We start from the raw sequence: 21,106 nt of genomic DNA on the forward strand, positions 1-21,106 counted from the left end.
CAAAATCCGCCCCTTTTCCCACGTGTGAACTAGCCCTAGTTCACACGTGAAAAAAGCCTAGCTGATTTTGGCACTGATTTTTCAGCGTCGCTTTTTTTTGCATTGGACGCTGTTTTTGACGCTTTTTCGGTCGCTGTTTTTTTTTAAGCTTGAAGAAAGGTGATGTCTCCTTCTGCTAGCAAGCTAGCAGAAAAAAAAAAAGCGAGCAATTCACATAGGGCTACATTTTATGGAGGCTGATTTTGAAGCGAAATCAGCTGTCAAAATCAGCCTCCATGTCCCCGTGTGAACTCAGTTTTTTTTGGTCAGGATTTTGAGGCAGAATCCACCTCAAAATCCTGACCAAAAAAAGGCCCCCATTGAAATCAATGGAAGCCGGTCAGTTCTTTTTTTTTCCCGCGAGCGGTTTGTTCATGCTCCCGGGAAAAAAGAAGCGACATGCTCATTCTTCAGGTGGATGCCGCGGCCGGACGTCCGCCTGAAGACGCCTCCCTCCCAACTAAGCCCATTCATTTGGGCCTAATCCAGAGCGGAGTGCCGTGACTGCACTGGACCGGCATCCAGTTGCAGCTAACGTCTTTTTGGTCTGGAATCTGAGGCTGCCACCTTCTCAAATTGTGGACCAAAACACTCTGTCTGAACTCAGCCAAACAGTCAAGACAGGGACACAAAAATGCAGCAAACCAGTTTATTTAGAAAAAAAACCAAGAAAATAAAACAACCTTAACTTCAGCCAAAAATAAAATCCTGCTTGTCTGAGCAACTAATTAAATAGTAATGTTACCTAACTATACATGTGGCTTACTTCCAGACACATGAACAAAACAAGCACAACTTTGTCTCAACAGACTCAGGGTTACAGGACAGACCCAGACGCCTCCCTTCACTCCATGGATCTGCACTGGAATGCAGGCGCTGCAGCCTTTTCAGGCCCAGTAATGAGCCAAGGAATCACACCTTGAGCTGAGGCCTACTCAAGATCCGCACTGGATCACACAGTGGAGATATAGCGCGATTCCTGCACTCCGCCCGTCACCATCTCATACCTTGCCAAGGTTTTCACCAACTCTGACATTTGCAACAAGTCATACATAATTGGAAATAATTAGATCCAGCAGAGCATCCCTCTAGTTCGATCTTCTACAAGCTGGACCATGAATTTGTCCTGTAACAAGCTGATGAATTACCTCCTGTTTGTAGACGATGCAGAAGCATGACCCCGATCAATATCTGGGTAATTAAAATCTCCCATGAAGACCACTGTACCCGCCTATGTACTGATCCTCTAGTTCCTTGGTTATGTGATTATGTTGTGGGTGGATGGGTGGGGTGGGTGGAGTCTATATAGTATACCAAAAAGTATGGGTATTTTATCAGTGGTCACATGCTTATGTAATTCCACCCACAAGGATTCCACATCCCCACAATCTTCACCTGCATTTGCCTTTCACACTCACTTTCATTCCTCTTCTCACATACATACACACTCCACCTCCCTTACTTTTAGCTCTGTCTGTGAATGAGTGCAAAACCCTGAATGTTAACAAGCCAGTCATGTGAGAAATCTACCCGTCTCAGTCACACCAACTAGATCAATGTTTTTCTCCTGGATTAGGGCCTCAAACTCCTTCAGTTTGCCTGCTAGGCTTCTGGCATTTATGATTTCTCATCCAAATTCACACATTTACAATATTACCAGAAATGTGCACTTTTGAAATTTTTTGCCCAGAATTGTTGCAAATTTTGCTCATACACCACATTTTTGGAAAAATAGTGCTGATTCTTTGTTAATTATTTGAGCCAAAGGCAGTTGTGGATTCAAAAGAAATATGAAATATAAAAAGTAAAAAGACCAATACTTCAACCTACTGGATACACTTCTGGTTTTGGCTTATCCTCCTCAGACCCAGAAGTCTTATAATAGTTATTTTATGTTCAATGTAAAAATATTATAGAACAAGGCCAAGTAACAGTATCTACAGTCTTGAAATAAAAAAATGTTCACATGACCTTGACTGTGCACCAAAGTGCACAGTGGGTTTTACTTGGATAAAATTATCCACAGATTATATCATTTAAAGTCCTGAGACCTCGCGTACAGTGTATGCGAGGTTTCAGGAGGCTAAAAAATTGCAAAAAAAGCTGTGGTGTGAAATCACCCTTTTTATGCTGTTACTCTAAGGGTATGTTCAGATGGCAGAAAATGAAGAATTCCTCCTCAGTTTCCACTGCCAGCATTTTCATCATAGTCTAGTCCCAACGGTACTAGATATTCTGTCGCAGCATCCCACTACTGATTAGACCCAGAGGAATGGGCCTAAATCAGCAGAGAGTCTCCAGCCACGGAATCTGTGGCAAGATCAAGCCGGACGCTTCTTTTTTCCTGCTGCAGTCTCTGCCTTCCATTGAAAACAATGAGAGGCGGATTCCAGGACGAAATCCACTCCCAAATTAGCAGCAAATTCCTCCATGTGAACCTAGGGTCAGCCTGTCTTCTCCACTGACATAGTAATCCTGTTGTAGAATGCATAGCACAATAACAACAACTCTAGATTTTATGTTAATAAACAATGTTTAATAAAGTAGACAAACAGAAACCCATAGGCATAACAGCACAGCTGCTTCAAAACATTTAAAACTGGAATGGATCATAACTTAATCTAACATAAGAAACAGGACACTATTAACCCCTTAAGGTCACAAGGTAGTTTGTACATTAATGCTGGGCACCTTTCATATTTTCCTTCCCTGCCTTCCAATATTCATCAATTTATTTTTCTGTCGGGCCACGGGATGTAAACGCCGAGATTTGCCCGCAGCGGAGACGCCGCGATTCTTTCTGCAGCGCTTTAGCGCTGCGATTACAGCCCATGGGGCCTTAGCCTAAGGGGTTATTCTTTGTGTGAGGAGTTGTACTTTAATTTGGCACTATTTTGGGGTACGTATGTGTTTTGATTAGTTTTTATGAATTTTTTTTAGGAATGTGAAAAATCCACAATTGTATAATTTTTTGCATTTTGTTTTTAGGTTATAAACTTTGCATGAAAAATGGCATGGCAACTTTGTCCGGTGGACCATTAACATTATGACAATACTATATTTATATTGGTTTTATGAAGTTTTACTGTTTTTACAAATTAAATTTCACTTTTTGAAAACTAATGATCTCTTGCGGTCACAGTTATCTGACACCTATAACTTTTTTACTGTTTTATTGACGGTAATATGTAAATACTCTTTATTTGCGGGGCAAGTTGTACTTTTTATTGTTACCAATGTATGGTATCTAAGACTTTTTTTTTATTTTTTTTTTATTGTTATTTTTATGGAGGAAGCGAGATGATCAAAATACATTATTCTATATATTATCTGCCAGAGTATCTTCAGACTCCGGCAGCTAGTCCCCAGCCTCAGTAATATTGGGACTGGGGAGTAATGCCACACGTGGCATTACAGTGCTGTACTATTATGACATTAAGTATTAACTATACATTCAGCACAAAGTTATAGTACAGTGTTGAGCAGGTAGGAGTTTGAGAGGACCTTTCACCACCTCTACCAACTCTGGATCAGTATGATTTTTTTTCTCTAGTCCCTACCATTCCTGAGCAAAAAGCTCCCAATATGCAAATTCTACTGTCATTTGGGTGGGACTTGGCTATCTCAGACAGGCTGGGACCACCCACAATTGTAATGAAATTAACAGGGAATAGTGGGAAGCTAGAGAAATAAATCCAACTGTGATAATATCAGTGGAGTGGCACCTAATGAAGAATGGAAAGAACTGGATTTGATGGAGGTGTTGAAAGGACCTCTTTAACAGGTGGAAGAGTAAAAGGTCGAAAGAGAAAGATTTTCCATAATAGATCAGAATAATTTGATACACAATATCTGAATGTATGTCTGCTAACATCCAAGTGCACCAATATATTCTGCCATAATAGAAACCATTTGCATTCACTGACTTTTATTTTTGTAGTGCGGCTCATTTTGAAATCCATGGCTTATGAAAAACGTTTTACATTGCACTTCTATGATAACAGATATACAAATTCAATAAATATTTCTTAAACATAAAATAGTGTCGGATCTTTGTGCATTTTTCAGATTTTAGAAACGCATTGTGGAAACGCAGCAGAAAAAAAAAAGAAAAGCTGCAAATTTTTTTTTTCATTACATAAATTAAATTGTTTCTATGTTCAGAAGCACGCTCAAGGCAACTTCACATACTCTACTTTTTCAGCCATAAAGAAAAAAAAAAGGCTGAAAAAGCAAAGGCCCTAAATTGCAGAAAAACTGCTTTTTTTTGTTGAAGATTTTGCTTTAGTTTTTTGAGCCAAAGCCAGGAATGGATTGAGCATAATGGATAAAATTAAGTTATTTATTTATTTATTATTTTCCTTTCCTCCTGGATTTGACTAAAAAAACTGCAGCAGCTTTTTCGTGACGTGGGCCAGAAAAACGCTACAAACAAAAAACAACAACACTGAAGAATGCTCAATAATTTGCTATATAACATCTGATTGTAGCCTTCTTGGCAGAAAAAAAAATGCCTAAAGTTAGCTAAATTTTATAGAAGGATTATTCGCAACAATCATTCTTCAAAGATAACTAACTAATGCAGAAGTAGATTTCGGCCAAATGGAAAGGTAGGATTTGCTATGTATACAGTACTGCAGCTCTGCAACATTGTAAAATAACCTAGATCTAGAAAAGAATCTTGAAAAATATACCGGTTAGTCTATGTCAGAGACTAGCAATTTATAAAAATTCTACAAGTTAAATAACCACTATTTCTCCTGAAATGTAGAACAAAGATACATTACAGTACAATAAAATGTTTACTAACTATTCATTCATATAAAGGATTGTGCAATGAAAAAAAGCTATTTAACAAACAAGGTTATTTCTACAAAATATAAAGTGCGAGCACTATGTTAGTAAATTATTTCATTGTGGTTCATTTTGATGCTCTCATTGTCCAGTTCCCTGAGGAGCTCCTCAAAGTCTGTAATGTACCACTTGGCTTTTTCCTTTACTTGCTGTCTGATGACATTTCCTCCAAATCCAATGAAACCATCCTGAATGTAAAACACCCAAACTTTAATAAACACATGCAAAGCAGTTAGAGCAAACAACAAGTTCCTGGAAGATCTTTTACCCAATGACCTACTCAGTGACCCTGCAAAGTTCAAGGGTGAACATATATTGAATAACCTGCACACACAGCACTATCTCAAAGTGTTGTGTAAGTACTGACTTACATAGGGTCATTACCTGCTATGTATTTTCCTCAGATCTTCCAGCTTGATGACTTTTTATCTAATCATGGCAGAGCAGTGATATGTGACTACATGTAAGGCCTCATGCACTTGACAGTGTTTCACAGCTAGGCCACTGACCCACTCATTTCTATGTCCCAATACACATAAAAGTGTATTTTCACAGCTCTGTGTATTGGGCTGTGAGCAAAACTCATGACAGGTTCCATTTCTGCCCCTTTATTGAACCGTGCTTACTGACCTCCATGAAGGTGGAGGCACGGATAGCACGTGGCTGTCATCTGTGTGCCATCACTTCACAACCCAGTGACATGCACCCAATTTGTGTATATGTCACCTTAAGTACAGTATCTTCCAGACTCACTTGGAAGTCAGTTCATGAAGAGATGGTTTCCATCAAAGCAATGACATGATTATGAAGTACAGATTACTAAACCATCTGTGAGAAAATATTATATGGTCACTGCATATATATGGTAAGTGGGAATTAGAGATGAGCGAGTAGTGAAATATTCTAGATTCGATATTCGTTTTGAGAAGAGCCTCAATATTCGACTACTCGATCGAATATTGAATCCCATTATAGTCTATGGGGTCCGTGCGCTTTTACTGCACAGCGATTGCAGTTGAGCTGATATTCCGTTCGGGGGGTGGGTCCTCCTGCGGACTCCTTCCGGATGGGAGGCAAGTGCTAATGTGAACCGGCCTTTACTCGTCCTGCAGAACCAGCATTGATTGGCCGAATGCTATACACTGTCTGTGACAAGGCGGAGTCTAAGATAGGACCACAATGGAGACTGCTGTGGTCCGATCTTAGACTCCGCCTCCTCACAGACGATCCTCCGGCAGAACCAGCATTGATTTGCCAAATGCTGTACACTGTATAGCATTCGGCCAATCAACGCTGATCAATGCATTCCTATGAGAAAAAGTCAGCTCCCGCATAACTGCAAGCTGCCAGCTCTCCCGACTAGCAAGGACGAGCCTGCTGCAGAACCAACATTGATTTGGCGAATGTTATACACTTTATAGCATTGGGCCAATCAACACTGGTTCTGAATCGAATCTTTACTGCGAATAGCGAGTAGTATTCGAACGAGTAAGAGTATATCGAATACTGTAGTATTCTATCGAATACCTACTCGATCATCTCTAGTGGGAGTCTGATGGTCACTTTCCATTATAGAAATTAATCCTTTTATTAGCTGTTTTATTGCAGTCCCAGGAGAGGAAAAACGGATCAAGATCAATTTTCTTGTGACTCAATAAATAGTGATAATATAATGCAGGTCTGCATGCCTTGTTGTATTAGAGTTTCACCCCTCATAAATACATACGGCAAAACGTACACACTGTCATGCCTAATGTAAGACTTGGGGCAGCACTCATGGCAGTATGCATCTGTGGTCATTTTTCTTCAATGAAGATGCTGCCTGCGAGGGATAAGTCTATGTAGGGTAGGTACAGTCAGTCAGGAACATCACTCCTCACGGTAAGGTCTATTGCGCTGTACTGTGAGAGGGGGCTTTCCTTACCACCCAGCTACGACACAGAGCGGTAAGGAACTCTTTCTCCAGACCTTGTCTATGGACGAGTACTATCAGGAGTAGGGGAGGCGTTCCTCACCGCTCAGCTTCATTGCTGGGCGGTAAGGACCCCCCCCTCACAGTACAGTGCAGTAGATGCCACTGTGAGGAAGGCGTTCCTGACTGAATGTCAAAAACGCCCTTCTAACACTGAAGAGCTACAGTAACGGTATCCATAGCTCTTCACTGGGGGCACAGAACGTGAAAGCCAATAGTGCGCTGAATTCAGTGCACTGACGGCTTTCTAGTGGTGTATTACACCGCAAGTGCCCTGTGGACACAGGGCCGCCATCAGGAATTTTGGGGCGCCATACAGCCTAAGTGTCTGGGCCCCCCCCCCCCCCTGCCATTTTTGCTTTGCGCGCCGTGGGAATTTTAGCCCCACCCACTGTTATGTTGACTCCGCTCACTCATTAATTTTCCATTTGCCCGCACACTGTATAATCCTCCTACAGTCACCCGTAAATTATATGTCCCCCTCCGTCTCTCCCCTAGCTTCATATACACCCTTCATCTGCCCCCAGATTCAAGTCACCTCCATCTCTGCCCCCAGATTCATGTCCCCACATTTCTGCCCACAGATTCATGTCCCCCCATCTCCATACCTCCCAACTTTTGAAGAACTAAAAGAGGGACAAAATGTGTGGCGCGCTTAGCGCGCCGCAGCAAATTTAGCCCCGCCCACTTTTGTGTTGACTCCGCCCACTTGTTAATTTTCCATGTGCCCGCACACAGTATAATCCTCCTACAGTCACCCGTAAATTATATGTCCCCCCTCTATCTCTCCCCCAGTTTCATATACACCCTTCATCTGCCCCCAGTTTCATGTCCCCCTTCCATCTCTGCCCCTAGATTCATGTCCCCACATCTCTGCCCCGTTTCATGTCCCCTCCATCTCTGCCCCCAGATTCATGTCCCCCCAGATTCATGTCCCCCATCTCTGCCCCCAGATTCATGTCCCTCCATCTCTGCCCCCAGATTCATGTCCCCACAGTGTCATGCCGTCCCCTCCTTCATCTGCCCCAGTGTCATTCCGTCCTCTCTTTCATCTGCCCCCAGATTCACGTTCCACCTCCACATTAAACTTACCTTCTCCTCCGCTCCCTCGCCGCTCTCTGCGCGTCTCTCTGCTGACACATGCGGCTGAAGGAAGGAGCTGACACAGGTCAGCTCCACGCTTCGCCGCTGGGTGTCTCTCTCGCTGACACATATGCGGCTGAAGCGAGGAGCTGACCTGTGTCAGCTCCTCGCTTCGCCGCTGCCGCCTCTCTCGCTGACGCTGACATGTATGCGGCTGAAGCGAGGAGCTGACCTGTGTCAGCTCCTCAATTCGCCGCTGCCGGCTCTCTCGCTGACACATATGCGTCTGAGCCGGGTTCCGGCTCAGCCGCATATGTGTCACCGAGAGAGGCGGCAGCGGCGAAGTGAGGAGCTGACACAGGTCAGCTCCTCGCTTCAGCCGCATATGTGTCAGCGAGACAGGCGGCAGCAGCGAAGCGAGGAGCTGACCTGTGTCAGCTCCTCGCTTCAGCCGTGTATGTGCTCAACTCAGATCTGCGACCTCTGGACGCAGATCTGAGTTGAAACAGGACATACAATGACTGCTGCCGGCGCCAGGGGGCCCGGGCCCCCCCCCCATTTTAAAATTTGGCCGGGCCCCTGACGCCAGTAGCAGTAGTACTGGCCTATCGGCGGCCCTGTGTGGACATGAAAGGTCCTCTAAGGATACTGGTTTTATCTTGGTATTATTTTAATGACAGCAGACAGCTCAACATTATGGGTGCAGAATCCAGAGTTGCAGCACCTGTTTGACATTGGGGAGCAGCAGGAGATGTTTCACTTCCTACTTTGGTATGTGCATGTGTAAAATGGGTCAAGAGTAGGAATCCTTTTTTGAAGCTGTGAGCAGCAAGTCTGCTTGTACCCTACGTACATCCTCTATAGACTGTACTACATCGCTTGATGTCATCTGCAAAACTGGAAACAATGCTGTTTAATCCCATTTTCTATATCATTAATAAATAAGTTAACTAACAGTGGACCCAGCACTGAACCCTCCTACTGAATGCCTCAATACTTACAGCAGGGGGAGAGGCTTCCATATCAGTAGCTCCATCACCAATCATTACTACTTTTTGGAAGCCATATTTCTCCTTTAATAAGCCGATTACCTTTCCTTTTCCACCAGATTCTGCAGTGAGTTGTGCCTCATCAAATCCAGCATACTCGCCTTAAAATATAACAATGAGAAGGTTTATAGTTAAAAGGCAGATAAAAAAAATGCTTAGATGTCCATATTGACTAATATGAACTGTACAGAAATGATCATGAGTTAAAGGAATTAGGAAAATTATGCAGGAATTGTGAAAAGGTTGGCCTTGCTCACACAGTGTGCAGCACAAAACTTCAATATCTAATACAACATTCAATATTCAGCAGTTCTATTGCTCCAAACACAACAACACAGAGCCAGGTGAGATTTCAGCATAATTCCATGGCCCTGTCAAAGAAGTGAGCAGGAAAGAGGGTCTATTAGAGCACTGTGGAGCAATGTAACCATGCTCCAGCTTTCTCATTTGCATATTGTGAAATTATTAAATATTTTGGCAAGGGGTAAGAGGTGTTACATTGAGGGGAATCTGACCTATTTACCTGAGTTCCTGGTCTAATATGCTCCATCCTGGTGTCAGATTCCCTTTACAGTATATATATTTTATTAAATCAATCCTTGTAAATACAATTTGAAGAGAATGGAAGTTCATAATGGTTGTAGAGCCCTAAATTGTATTGTAATTTCCCTTTCTGATCCAGATGGTGGGGTCCACAGTGAACGCGAGAACTTAAAGGGGTATTCCCATGTACACAATTATTTTTTAATTTGTAGATAATTAAAAGTCAAACAATTTTGTAATTAATCATTTTGCAGAGTTTTAAAGATTTTCTCTAAATATCTTGTGGTCACAGTCTTGTTGTCTTGATCGGTTGCCATTGGATACGACCATGAATGCAGGACCTTTCTAAGGTCAGAAAATCAACCACGATTTCTTTATTGTGGCCGAGAGATCTTCTGATACATGTAGTGTCCCTGCCTGATAACCCGGCTACAGTAAGAAATCACGGCAGGGTTCCTGGGAAGTCCCAGATCATAGAAAGTTTCTGCATTAGTGGCCGTATCCATTGGAAACTGATCAAGGTAACAGACTGTCACCACTAAGAAAGTTAGAGAAAATCTTTAAAACTCTTCAGAATTTTTAATTACTTATATTTGCAAAAATGTTTAACTTTTAATTATCTACAAATATAGATATGATTATGTTCATGGGAATACCCCTTTAAGAACTACCACCCAGTTTGGCTTTCCAATGGTCAGACCTGTTACTAAGGCTCTGCTCACATCTACATTGTGACTTCCATTATACTCAATGCCAGTCCATCACATGACAGACATTATGCCCCATAGACCCTATTTAATTGTAATGGGGTTTATCATGTTCCGCTGAGGTTCCCATGTTTTGGCACATAAGATTGCTATTGTTCCCGATTACATATGATAGAATCTGCAAGGAAGGTTCCAATGTGACAAGCAAAAAATAAAAAAAACTGCGTATCTGTAATGTGGAGCTCAGCCTAAAGCTGTTTTCTTTCAATGTAACATGCATGACTTACCATTGAAATAAAACTTGAGCCGGTTTGCATATACATTAGTGAGTGGTATATCCAACTCTGTGGCTACATGTTCCACAATGCTACGAAATCCTCCAGATATCAGAAAAACTTGTACATTTCGCTGTTGCAGTCTATGAACCAGCTCTCTATAAAAGAAGAATGGATAATTATAAAATGGATTAATTAAATATAAAATATGGATTTGGAGAGCTATACAAAACTTTCTGGACTCAATCCAAATCTCATCTTTCAGAAGGACAAAGACTCACTCTGAACTCTGAGATAAGTGAGGAAGAGGTATTGGCAGCCATTAAAAAAAAAGCTCCAAAGGGTAAGACACCAAGGCCAGACAGCATCAAAATGAAATATTTTAAGTTACTAAGTCAGGACCTAGCCCTGACACCTCCTAGACTCTTTAATGCAGTGTTCCTGCATAATACCCCAGACTTACAGAATCCCTAACAATTTTGTTACTCAAACCCAATAAGAACTCTACCCATCCTAACTCTTATCACCCCATCTTCCTTTTGAACCATAGTTATAAATTACTACCCAAAATATTGGCTACACGATTACAAGCTATTTTGTGCCACATACTTACCCCTTCCCAAATGAGATATATCCTAGGTATAAACTAGGGCTGGGCGATTCATCGAAAACTGACACTGAACATCAACCGGGATAGCTGGCATGATTTTGTTCAAATCAATTATTTCGGTTCAGTTATTACAACACTTGAAATTTCATTTAGAACAAACACATCCGAACTGAAACTGTTAGTATAATCTGGGGTCTTTTATTATTATGGATTTCCCAAAAGGGCTGAGCAATTATGACCTAAATCAAACTCACAATAAATTGGCCATTGTACCTGGATTACAATATTATATAAATCACCATCTGTTTAAAAGCCTTATCCTAGGGCAGATTACAATAAAGGCAAAATAGGTGATAGCCTGGGGCCCAATCAAAAATAATTGCCCCTTTTCCCCAAAGCACAGTGGCTCATTGGTGTTCACTGTTGCTTTGAGGTACTGAGGTGTTCCGTTCGAATCCAACAAAGGGCAATGTCTGTATAAAGTTTGTATGCTCTGGAACATGATGACCATGGGCCTAATGAAGGGCCCCAGGTCTATCTTCCATACAGTTCCGTGCACTTAGAGACCATTGCACAGCAGTAGGATATAGCAGTAATTTCACACAGGGTGGACAATAGCTGATGATTTTGAAGGTAATATCATGCTGCTATTGACCACTGCATGTGGGTAAGGTCAGGGTTCAGCTACCACCCATAGACAACCAAAAGGCCTGTGTTGCTAATTTGTAACAGAGAACAGTATTGCTTCCAGGGCTGTGGGGTTGGTAGGCCAAACCATCTACTCCAACTACTCTATTTTCCCACAGCCTGATTCAGACTCCTATTCCAACTCCATCAATTTCTGACTACCATGTTAGCAGTAAAGCTCTTCTAATTCCTTAAAACACTACCAATTGAATTCCTATGAAAAAAAAAATGTAACTAGCAATACATATAAATTATTTTAATAACTGATTAATATAATTAATTATTTTATTTCAAATCCAGAGACGCAACCTTTTTCCCTGGCTCCAACCAAAACTAGTCCTAAATCTGCAGAGGCATAGAATCAATAAATCGGACATTATTTATAGGCTACCTGGCTACTTCTGAACAACTACCAGGCTTATTATAATGTCTTTATTTCTATCAGAGTTCACGATTTTAATATACCGGTAGTTATCAATAAAAGTTACATTATAATGAACCCCACATGCCAAATACAGTATAGGAAATATCTCATATGTTAGGGTTTAGAGATGAGCAAACACTATTCTAAACGGCCGTTTAGAATAGCACGCACCCATAGGAATGAATGGAAGCAGCCAGCACACAGACTTTGCCAACGGCTGGCCGCTTAACCCCCTGCGTGACGGCTGCATCCATTTATTTCCTATGGGTGCGTGCTATTCGAAATGGGAGTTTCAAATAGTGTTCGCTCATCTCTATTTGGGTTTACAGTCTCAAGATGCATGGTGAGGTTGAAAACATACTGAAAAGATATCCATGACCTACAAGTAAAATATGAGAATCAGCGGCCATATGCAGAGTAATAAGATTTCTTCTACTTACCCTTTGTGCTTAGTACATTATTGATATGAAACACAATACACTTTCACCAGTAATTCTTCTGTTTGGACTAGGTATAGTGATGTAATAAAACTAAAGCAGATCATCCAATGATGGAAGACTCACCCACTATGCTAACATTTCACAGTGTAAAACTGAATAAAATTGTTTTTTTTTTATCTCCTTATGTATGTAAAGTGATCTTGTAAAAAAAAGAAAACTCACTTAATTCCCTCTGTGAGCCTTGGAGGGTGCTCTGTTATCAAAGCTTGTACTTGTTCCCTTGATGGGTGAATTAACGCAAGTCTCTCAGTCAGAGCAGCCTTGAAGGTCAGAGATCCTCCCATTGCTTTGCGAGTCCTACGCAAAAACGCAGAAAACAAAACAAAACACTAAATGCAAAAACTTCTGCTTGTTTGCACAAAACCACAATGAACAGAGCAACAAACACTAAACAGCAATATAAGATATACATTTTGACACACAGTTTATATCTTTCTCTAATGTGTTTCCTCCTAAGAATCCTGATCACCGCTGAATGTAGTAAAACAGGTAATGTGAGACATCAATCTCAGATTGTTCTTCGGATGTCCATTCATTCAGAAAATCTCCAGTGTATTTATCATGTGGGAATGTTCGCATGGCACCCACCATGCCCCTCACATGATCTGCTGTCTAGGCTAAGGCTTCAGAATTTCTGGCAGTCTGCCCCATCTATTGTGTAGTAAGCAGTGCTTTCAGGAGAGAAAAAAAAGGGCTCTAGCAACTGGAACCCTGGGGTAGCTGCTTTGGAAAACTACTGACAGCAGCTTCTATAAGCATGAAGAGAAAGATGCTTTAAAGGGAACTTGTCATATTAAACATGGAATCTTTGTCACTAACAGTATGTTGTTTGGCAGATGAACAGATTTGTATATCGCTTTGTGGGAAAAGATTCAGCAGAGCTTTTATTAATTTATATTCCTGCTCATTCCAAGCTTTGGAAATCACTGGGTGGATCTTTTTAGTATTCGCTAAAACCCAATGTTGCAGAAACGCAGCTTTTTTGTTGCAGATTTTGCTGCGGTTTTTTGATCCAAAGCCAAGAATGGCTACAAAAGGAATGGGAAATATATAGGAAGTTCTTATATTATATTATATATATTATACCTTTCCCTTCTGCTCAATCCACTAGTGGTATTATCTCAAAAACAAACAAACAAAAATCCCACCATGTGAGGCCTCAGCCTTAGGCAAGCCGCAGCCAAAAAACGCTGTGGAAAAGACTGCAGAAGAAACACACTGCATTTTTTCCTGCAGTGCATTTCACAGTTTCTCTCTGCTGACTTTCTACTTCTATTAGACCTATACGAAAAACACTAGCGTTTCTGTAGGTATAATTGACATGCTGCGACTTACAAAACTGCAAGCATTTCCAGTGCAGATTTTCTTCTGCAATATGTGGCTGGGATCAGCCAGAATCCGATCTGTCTTGCTGATACTGTAAAACGTTGCGTTTTCACAACAAGGGGCCCCAGCCTTACACAACTTTTCTGTACAAGTGTACATACAGAGATAGCAGTCGGTCACTGAGCAAAGGGCTCCAAAGCAAAGAAACAGCACAAAAATGAATAAAGTGACAAGTTCTTTAAAGGGTCCTGTTGCTTATCATGCATTATCACGTAGATTCTCATTGACTTGAAAAAGCCCTCCTTGGCCACCATAACTTTTTTTTAAAGAATGAGATGAATAAACCTTTGTCTTTTACTTGAAATCTTTCATTCATTGGATTTGAACATTTGATATTCTACATTTATTTAGTGGAACACTACACCAAGAAGTATAGGAGAGGACAAGAAGGACTTTGGTTAAATGAAAGAAAGACAACCCTGCACAATGACTTGTTCTCCTCAATAGCAACTCTTGGCTAAAGATTTGGCACTCACAAATCACACTAACAATAGTTCCGCTCACAATCACCTGTTGCGCGGTCTCTGCCATATTTCATACATCAGCTTTGCTTCTTTATCTTGTCTGTACACAGTCATTGATCTAAGTCATAGCATCTGACTCACCAATTAATATATTTCCAATAATAAAAAAAAAATTGTTTCAGAAGCAGTGTGTTAGCACATATGTACACTTACATTTCTGCCACGGCATCCCCCACACCGCAGAACTTAGCTAATTCATCTATACCCTCCTCTTTTATAACTGTGCTATCCACATCAAAGCAAACGGCATCTGCCCCGCGGAAAATTTCCTTCAGCTGTGAGAGGGAAGACATTCTGTGGTGCACTTTTCTGCAAAACAAGAGAGATAATAGTTGCTCAAAGAGGCTGTGCAGAGGGTTTTATTTTACTTACGTCTTCTAAGATTTTTTTACACACTGAATATAGGCATTCCAAGCTGGATTCCACCCCAGGTCATGTGATTGGGACCAGCACCCGAGTCATTCCATCTCCTCCCTCTTCACCCGTTTTCACCTGTGCTATTGTAGTTGGCAGACCATAATATAGCACAGCTAACTACCTGTGAAAATGGGACAAAGCTCTGGACAGCCCCTTAAAGGGGTTGTCCCATAACAAGGATCCTATCTATACTGCTAGTTTATGTGGATAATATAAGACTTTTCCTAAATACATTGCTTTATCAAAACTGCTTTGTTTGGCCGCTATCTTAATTTGTTCACTTCATTATTGACACTGGCCCTTGGGATTATCTGCTCATTTGTCAAGTGACGTAGCTGACTGCTCTCAGGGGGGAGGGAGGGGCTGACAAGCAACGGAGCTCCTCATATAGGGGAGGGGGAGGTGAGAGCACAGGATTACTGTGCTGTCTATCTTCAGCTTTTCCACTTATCAGCCAGTTTAATTGAATTTGGCTGATAAAGGCTGAGATAAGGAGTCAGTTATCTCTGTATGTAATGCAAGCTGACTCAAATCCAGCTCTGCTACATCAGTTTCCACATCAGCGTCATACTGTCTAGCTGGGAACACCCCTGTTGACAGTACTGTCCATAGCGCTGTACTGTAAGGAGGTATTCCTTACCGCCCCGCAATGATGCAGAGCAGTGAGGAGACCCCCCCCCCCTCCTGACAGTACTCATCCATAGATTAGTATTGCAGGGGTGTTCTTTACCGCTCAGCATCATGGCTGGGTGGTAAGGAACGCCCCCCCTGACACTATAGCGCTACACACAGTTCCACTTCCACTTCACATACCATGTGATGTCACATTCATCAGTCACATGGCCTGTTCACAGCTCAGTCCCAATCGAATCAATGGCCTGAGCCGCAACACGAAGCACATCCACTGTACAAATGTATGGTGCTGTGCTCTGGGGAGGGGGGGGGGGGGAATGAGCAGATGTCATAACCCTGACTATTTTAATTGATGACCTATCAATTAATAAGCCTGGATTGAGTATAACAGAAGCCATAATGGAAGCCCACATACAGATTATGGAAGTCTTGTAGGTAAATCTTATATTCTGCATATTCTTATATTCTTAGATTTCCGCACAGTATACAGCATGTGCCACAGTAGATCCATGATGTAATACAGTATAACTAAATCAATAACCATAAATAGTCTCTATTTAAAAGGAAAATATAACAAGTTTACATTTTCAGGTAGGATGTGTCACATTCTACTAGTTGACAGCCTTCCTTACAGATTCTTGTTCTTCAAGGTAATGCTAACTAAACACGTAACTGAGCAGATTAAAAATGAAATTAGGATCATAAAAGCAATATATACATATATAAATGCGAACCTGTAAATTTATCATAGCATTTACCTGATATGTGTGCACATGGATCAGATGTCAGCAGTAGGGTCTGTAAAAGAAAAGTTCTGCTTATCAGAAATTCTCTGCTTTTCTTAGAGAATAAGCAGCTAAGAGTTATCTGTAGTGCAATGCATCGTATTGAACCAACATGTGTTTGCCTCTCAAGTTATATAGGTACATTATGTAATGCCCTTGTTAATATTTCCCCATACTGTACCTGTGACAGTTACAGAATGACCGGTCAAAGGTCAAACATTATTCCAAATGTAAACTTATGACTAGTAATTCTAAATGTGCCTTCACGTGTAGCAGATTTTGCTGCAAAAATTTGTTTATGCAGAAAGCACATTAAATTCTATAGACCTATGGAACAGAATTTCTATTGCAAAACTTTCTGCAACAAAATCTGAAGTGTGTGAATTATCCCTTATGCTTATTGAGAATTTGTTATACCGTAACAGCTGAAATGTTCACTATCAGTTACTACAATTTTTACAGCTACAATCCAAGATATTCTTTTCACAACTTTACTTATCTGTCCAGGTCTAATGTATCAGAAATCACGTGCAGAATCCATGATCAGAGAGATGACAGCCAACAAACCTCATGGGACGTGCTTTACACTTAAGATGGGGCTCCACGTGGCACTTTGACCATGATTTGGAAATCACTGTATGTCAATTATACCTATATAAACGCCAGCAGTTTCCCTATGGTTATAATTGAAGCAAAAAGTCCATAGAGGAAATCTCTGTTAACTTTGTGAAAACTGCTGTAGGAAAAACCGCGACGCATTGTTGCCAAAGTTTTGCCCCGTGTTTTTTTTTGCCGAGGCCCACTACATATGTCAGAATCTACAACAACAACATCAACATCAGCTCTGATGTAGACACTGCTTTAAATTGATATCTGCTGACTACATATAATAAGAATGGATTATTTAAAGGGGGAAGAGCTATTTGGCAATATACAGTCCTATGAAAAAGTTTGGGCACCCCTATTAATCTTAATCATTTTAGTTCTAAATATTTTGGTGTTTGCAACAGCCATTTCAGTTTGATATATCTAATAACTGATGGACACAGTAATATTTCAGGATTGAAATGAGGTTTATTGTACTAACAGAAAATGCGCAATATGCATTAAACCAAAATTTGACCGGTGCAAAAGTATGGGCACCCTTATCATTTTATTGATTTGAATACTCCTAACTACTTTTTACTGACTTACTGAAGCACAAAAGTGGTTTTGTAACCTCAGTGAGCTTTGAACTTCATAGCCAGGTGTATCCAATCATAAGAAAAGGTATTTAAGGTGGCCAATTGCAAGTTGTTCTACTATTTGAATCTCCTCTGAAGAGTGGCATCATGGGCTACTCAAAACAACTCTCAAATGATCTGAAAACAAAGATTGTTCAACATAGTTGTTCAGCGGAAGGATACAAAAAGCTGTCTCAGAGATTTAACCTGTCAGTTTCCACTGTGAGGAACATAGTAAGGAAATGGAAGACCACAGGGACAGTTCTTGTTAAGCCCAGAAGTGGCAGGCCAAGAAAAATATCAGAAAGGCAGAGAAGAAGAATGGTGAGAACAGTCAAGGACAATCCACAGACCACCTCCAAAGAGCTGCAGCATCATCTTGCTGCAGATGGTGTCACTGTGCATCGGTCAACTATACAGCGCACTTTGCACAAATAGAAGCTGCATGGGAGAGTGATGAGAAAGAAGCCGTTTCTGCACGTACGCCACAAATAGAGTTGCCTGAGGTATGAAAAAGCACATTTGGACAAGGCAGCTTCATTTTGGAAACAAAAATTGAGTTGTTTGGTTATAAAAAAAGGCGTTATGCATGGCGTCCAAAAAGAAACAGCATTCCAAGAAAAACACATGCTACCCACTGTAAAATTTGGTGGAGGTTCCATCATGCTTTGGGGCTGTGTGGCCAATGCCGGCATCGGGAATCTTGTTAAAGTTGAGGGTCGCATGGATTCCACTCAGTATCAGCAGATTCTTGAGAATAATGTTCAAGAATCAGTGACGAAGTTGAAGTTACGCCGGGGATGGATATTTCAGCAAGACAATGATCCAAAACACCGCTCCAAATCCTCAGGCATTCATGCAGAGGAACAATTACAATGTTCTGGAATGGCCATCCCAGTCCCCAGACCTGAATATCATTGAACATCTGTGGGATGATTTGAAGCGGGCTGTCCATGCTCGGCGACCATCTAACTTAACTGAACTTGAATTGTTTGTCCAAAATACCTTTATCCAGGATCCAGGAACTGATTAAAAGCTACAGGAAGCGACTAGAGGCTGTTCTCTTTGCAAAAGGAGGATGTACTAAATATTAATGTCACTTTTCTGTTGAGGTGCCCATACTTTTGCACCGGTCAAATTTTGGTTTAATGCATATTGCGCATTTTCTGTTAGTACAATAAACCTCATTTCAATCCTGAAATATTACTGTGTCCATCAGTTATTAGATATATCAAACTGAAATGGCTGTTGCAAATACCAAAATATTTAGAACTAAAAATGATTAAGATTAATAGGGGTGCCCAAACTTTTTCATAGGACTGTAACAATTGCAGATGGTCAATGTAAAGCACTCACTCATATCTTGGGGCTCCTTTTGAAGTCAGTTGCAGCAGGGCACATCTGTGTCCACCAGAAGTGTTGTGGCCTTCACCACAGCTGCATTCACAATGGAGGTAAAACTGCTCCCAGTCTCAGAATTGGAGGGTGGTCTCAATGGTCAGACCCCCACTGATCAGCAATATATTTTCTAGTCTATCAGTAGAGGATACACATGCTACTTTATGTTTTCAGACTGCTCTGCAAATTCATTTAGATATGACTGGAAGAATAGGGCTGAATGGCAATAGACACCAAGAAAGAACTCAGACAGTCCCCACTGTATGGCAATTAGACACTCAAATGTTAAACAGAGCTTTTTACCACCAACAGCAACTCTCTGAATTCTTCAATAGGCGCCCACTCCACTAGATTCCAGTTCAGTTGGAATTTCTCGAGCCCCTACCGTTCAGGAGCACAATAATACTGTTTGGTGGGTGGTCTCTGACTACCGCTGCCTGACACTAGACAGCATAATTCTGCTGAAACTAACAGAAAGGATTGCTCAGGAACAGTCGGGGCTCGAGCAAAAAAAAAAAAAAAAAAATACTAACTGTTCCAGAATCAGTGAGGTGGCACCTGTTGAATGATGCAAAGAACTGGCGGTGGTGGAGGTAGTGAAAGGTCCCCTTTAACTGGGCCTTATAGGGGTTCTCATTACTTGAATTTTTTTTAAGTAAAGTTGTTTAGTCATGAAATAAAAAGTAATAACTACGGAATACCTAAGCTGGCAGCATGGACAAGAATATGGTATCTAGATAAGCTAGCTTCATGGGCAAAAATAAGGTAGATTAATTTTAATACTGATAAAAGTATGGCATCTAGGCTGTAATAATAGTGCCAATCCTATTTAAAATTCTATCCAATGAGTAAGGGAGTGGTGGGCTCATAAGTATGGGTAATTTATAACACTATAATATATTTATATATATTTTAAGGACCAGTAAAACAGATAAATGGAACGCTAAAATAGCAAATGCCAATGGAGCCACATGGCCGTCACTACATGTCTGTTCTTTTTAACTGAAAAAAAAAAAATTAAATTAAAAATCGGGTTTATAGAACTTTTCATTCTGTAATTTTAGATAGACATTGTGATGGAGTTTCCAAATAAAGCACCTGACACAGATGTGAACCTAATCTAATATGTACTGTATCTGGAACAGTTCTAATTATTTTATTTGGTTATAACAGTAATTTCCAAGGTGTGGTACACTGTTGGAATCCTGCACATATATCCTTGTTGTTCATGCAGTCATGATGCGAGTCCCACCCCTGGATATGGCTGTCACTTCTTAAATGGCAGTTTCATGGCGTGTGCTGTATTTTGTACGCCTTTACCTGAGAGATCAGTGAAGGCACACAATTCATTTCTATGACTGATGATAAAGTGCATTAGTTATCACCTCCGCCTTAATAATAACTTGGACTGTAAGTGATGTAAAGTGAAAGAAAAGTAAGGCAAACTAATATATTTTGACATCAGTTTATCAGTCACATGTGGACACAGGTATAGCTACAATGTTGCAGGGACTGACAAAGGTTACAAAGACTCTTCTGAGATTATTGGATCATGGTTGGGTTCCTTGGTTACATTGCATACAAGTACTACAATGTCTGAAGGCTGGTTATACTGGCCTGACCAGTACACTAGTGTGATCTGTGCTGCAGATCTTGGGAAAGTTCAGCTAGTCCTATATGGAAAAAAGCTCCTTGTGCTCGGTGTAGGTGAAGTGAGTGACAGATGATGCCGGCGCCGCTTGCGATTGCATCAGCTCGTGTGTTTTAGCGCCTACCCTTGTCACCAGAATCACATGCCGGTGACAGGAGCCGCAGTGTCCTCCCGTGTACACAGGATCGCTCCATTGTCCCTGCAATCTATGAAGGCGGATGCCATGATAATGAATGACTTACTGTAGCCGGCTGGGCTGCTGCTCGGCAATGCTGGTGACTCAGATCCAGGGTGCAGAGACCTTTGAGCTAGGAGTCCAAGAGCAGGCTCACTGCTCTATGTGGCA

The 21,106-nt window shown here is 41.1% G+C and overlaps 1 protein-coding gene across 1 annotated transcript; it reads right to left on the minus strand.

Annotated features, from left to right (window-relative positions):
• Positions 1 to 2,553: 2,553 nt before the first annotated feature.
• On the minus strand, positions 2,554 to 21,074 carry PSPH (phosphoserine phosphatase). Its single transcript, XM_075264935.1, has 7 exons — positions 21,003 to 21,074; positions 16,462 to 16,501; positions 14,807 to 14,962; positions 12,906 to 13,040; positions 10,535 to 10,680; positions 8,950 to 9,098; positions 2,554 to 5,081 (listed from the first exon to the last, which is right to left on the minus strand). The coding sequence occupies exons 2-7, from the start codon at positions 16,476 to 16,478 to the stop codon at positions 4,938 to 4,940; spliced, it is 747 nt and encodes a 248-aa protein (XP_075121036.1). The 5' UTR covers positions 16,479 to 16,501; positions 21,003 to 21,074; the 3' UTR covers positions 2,554 to 4,937.
• Between the last annotated feature and the right edge of the window lie 32 nt (positions 21,075 to 21,106).

The sequence above is a fragment of the Leptodactylus fuscus genome, chromosome 2 (assembly GCF_031893055.1).
Source record: "Leptodactylus fuscus isolate aLepFus1 chromosome 2, aLepFus1.hap2, whole genome shotgun sequence".
In the NCBI taxonomy this organism is placed as follows: Eukaryota; Metazoa; Chordata; class Amphibia; order Anura; family Leptodactylidae; genus Leptodactylus; species Leptodactylus fuscus.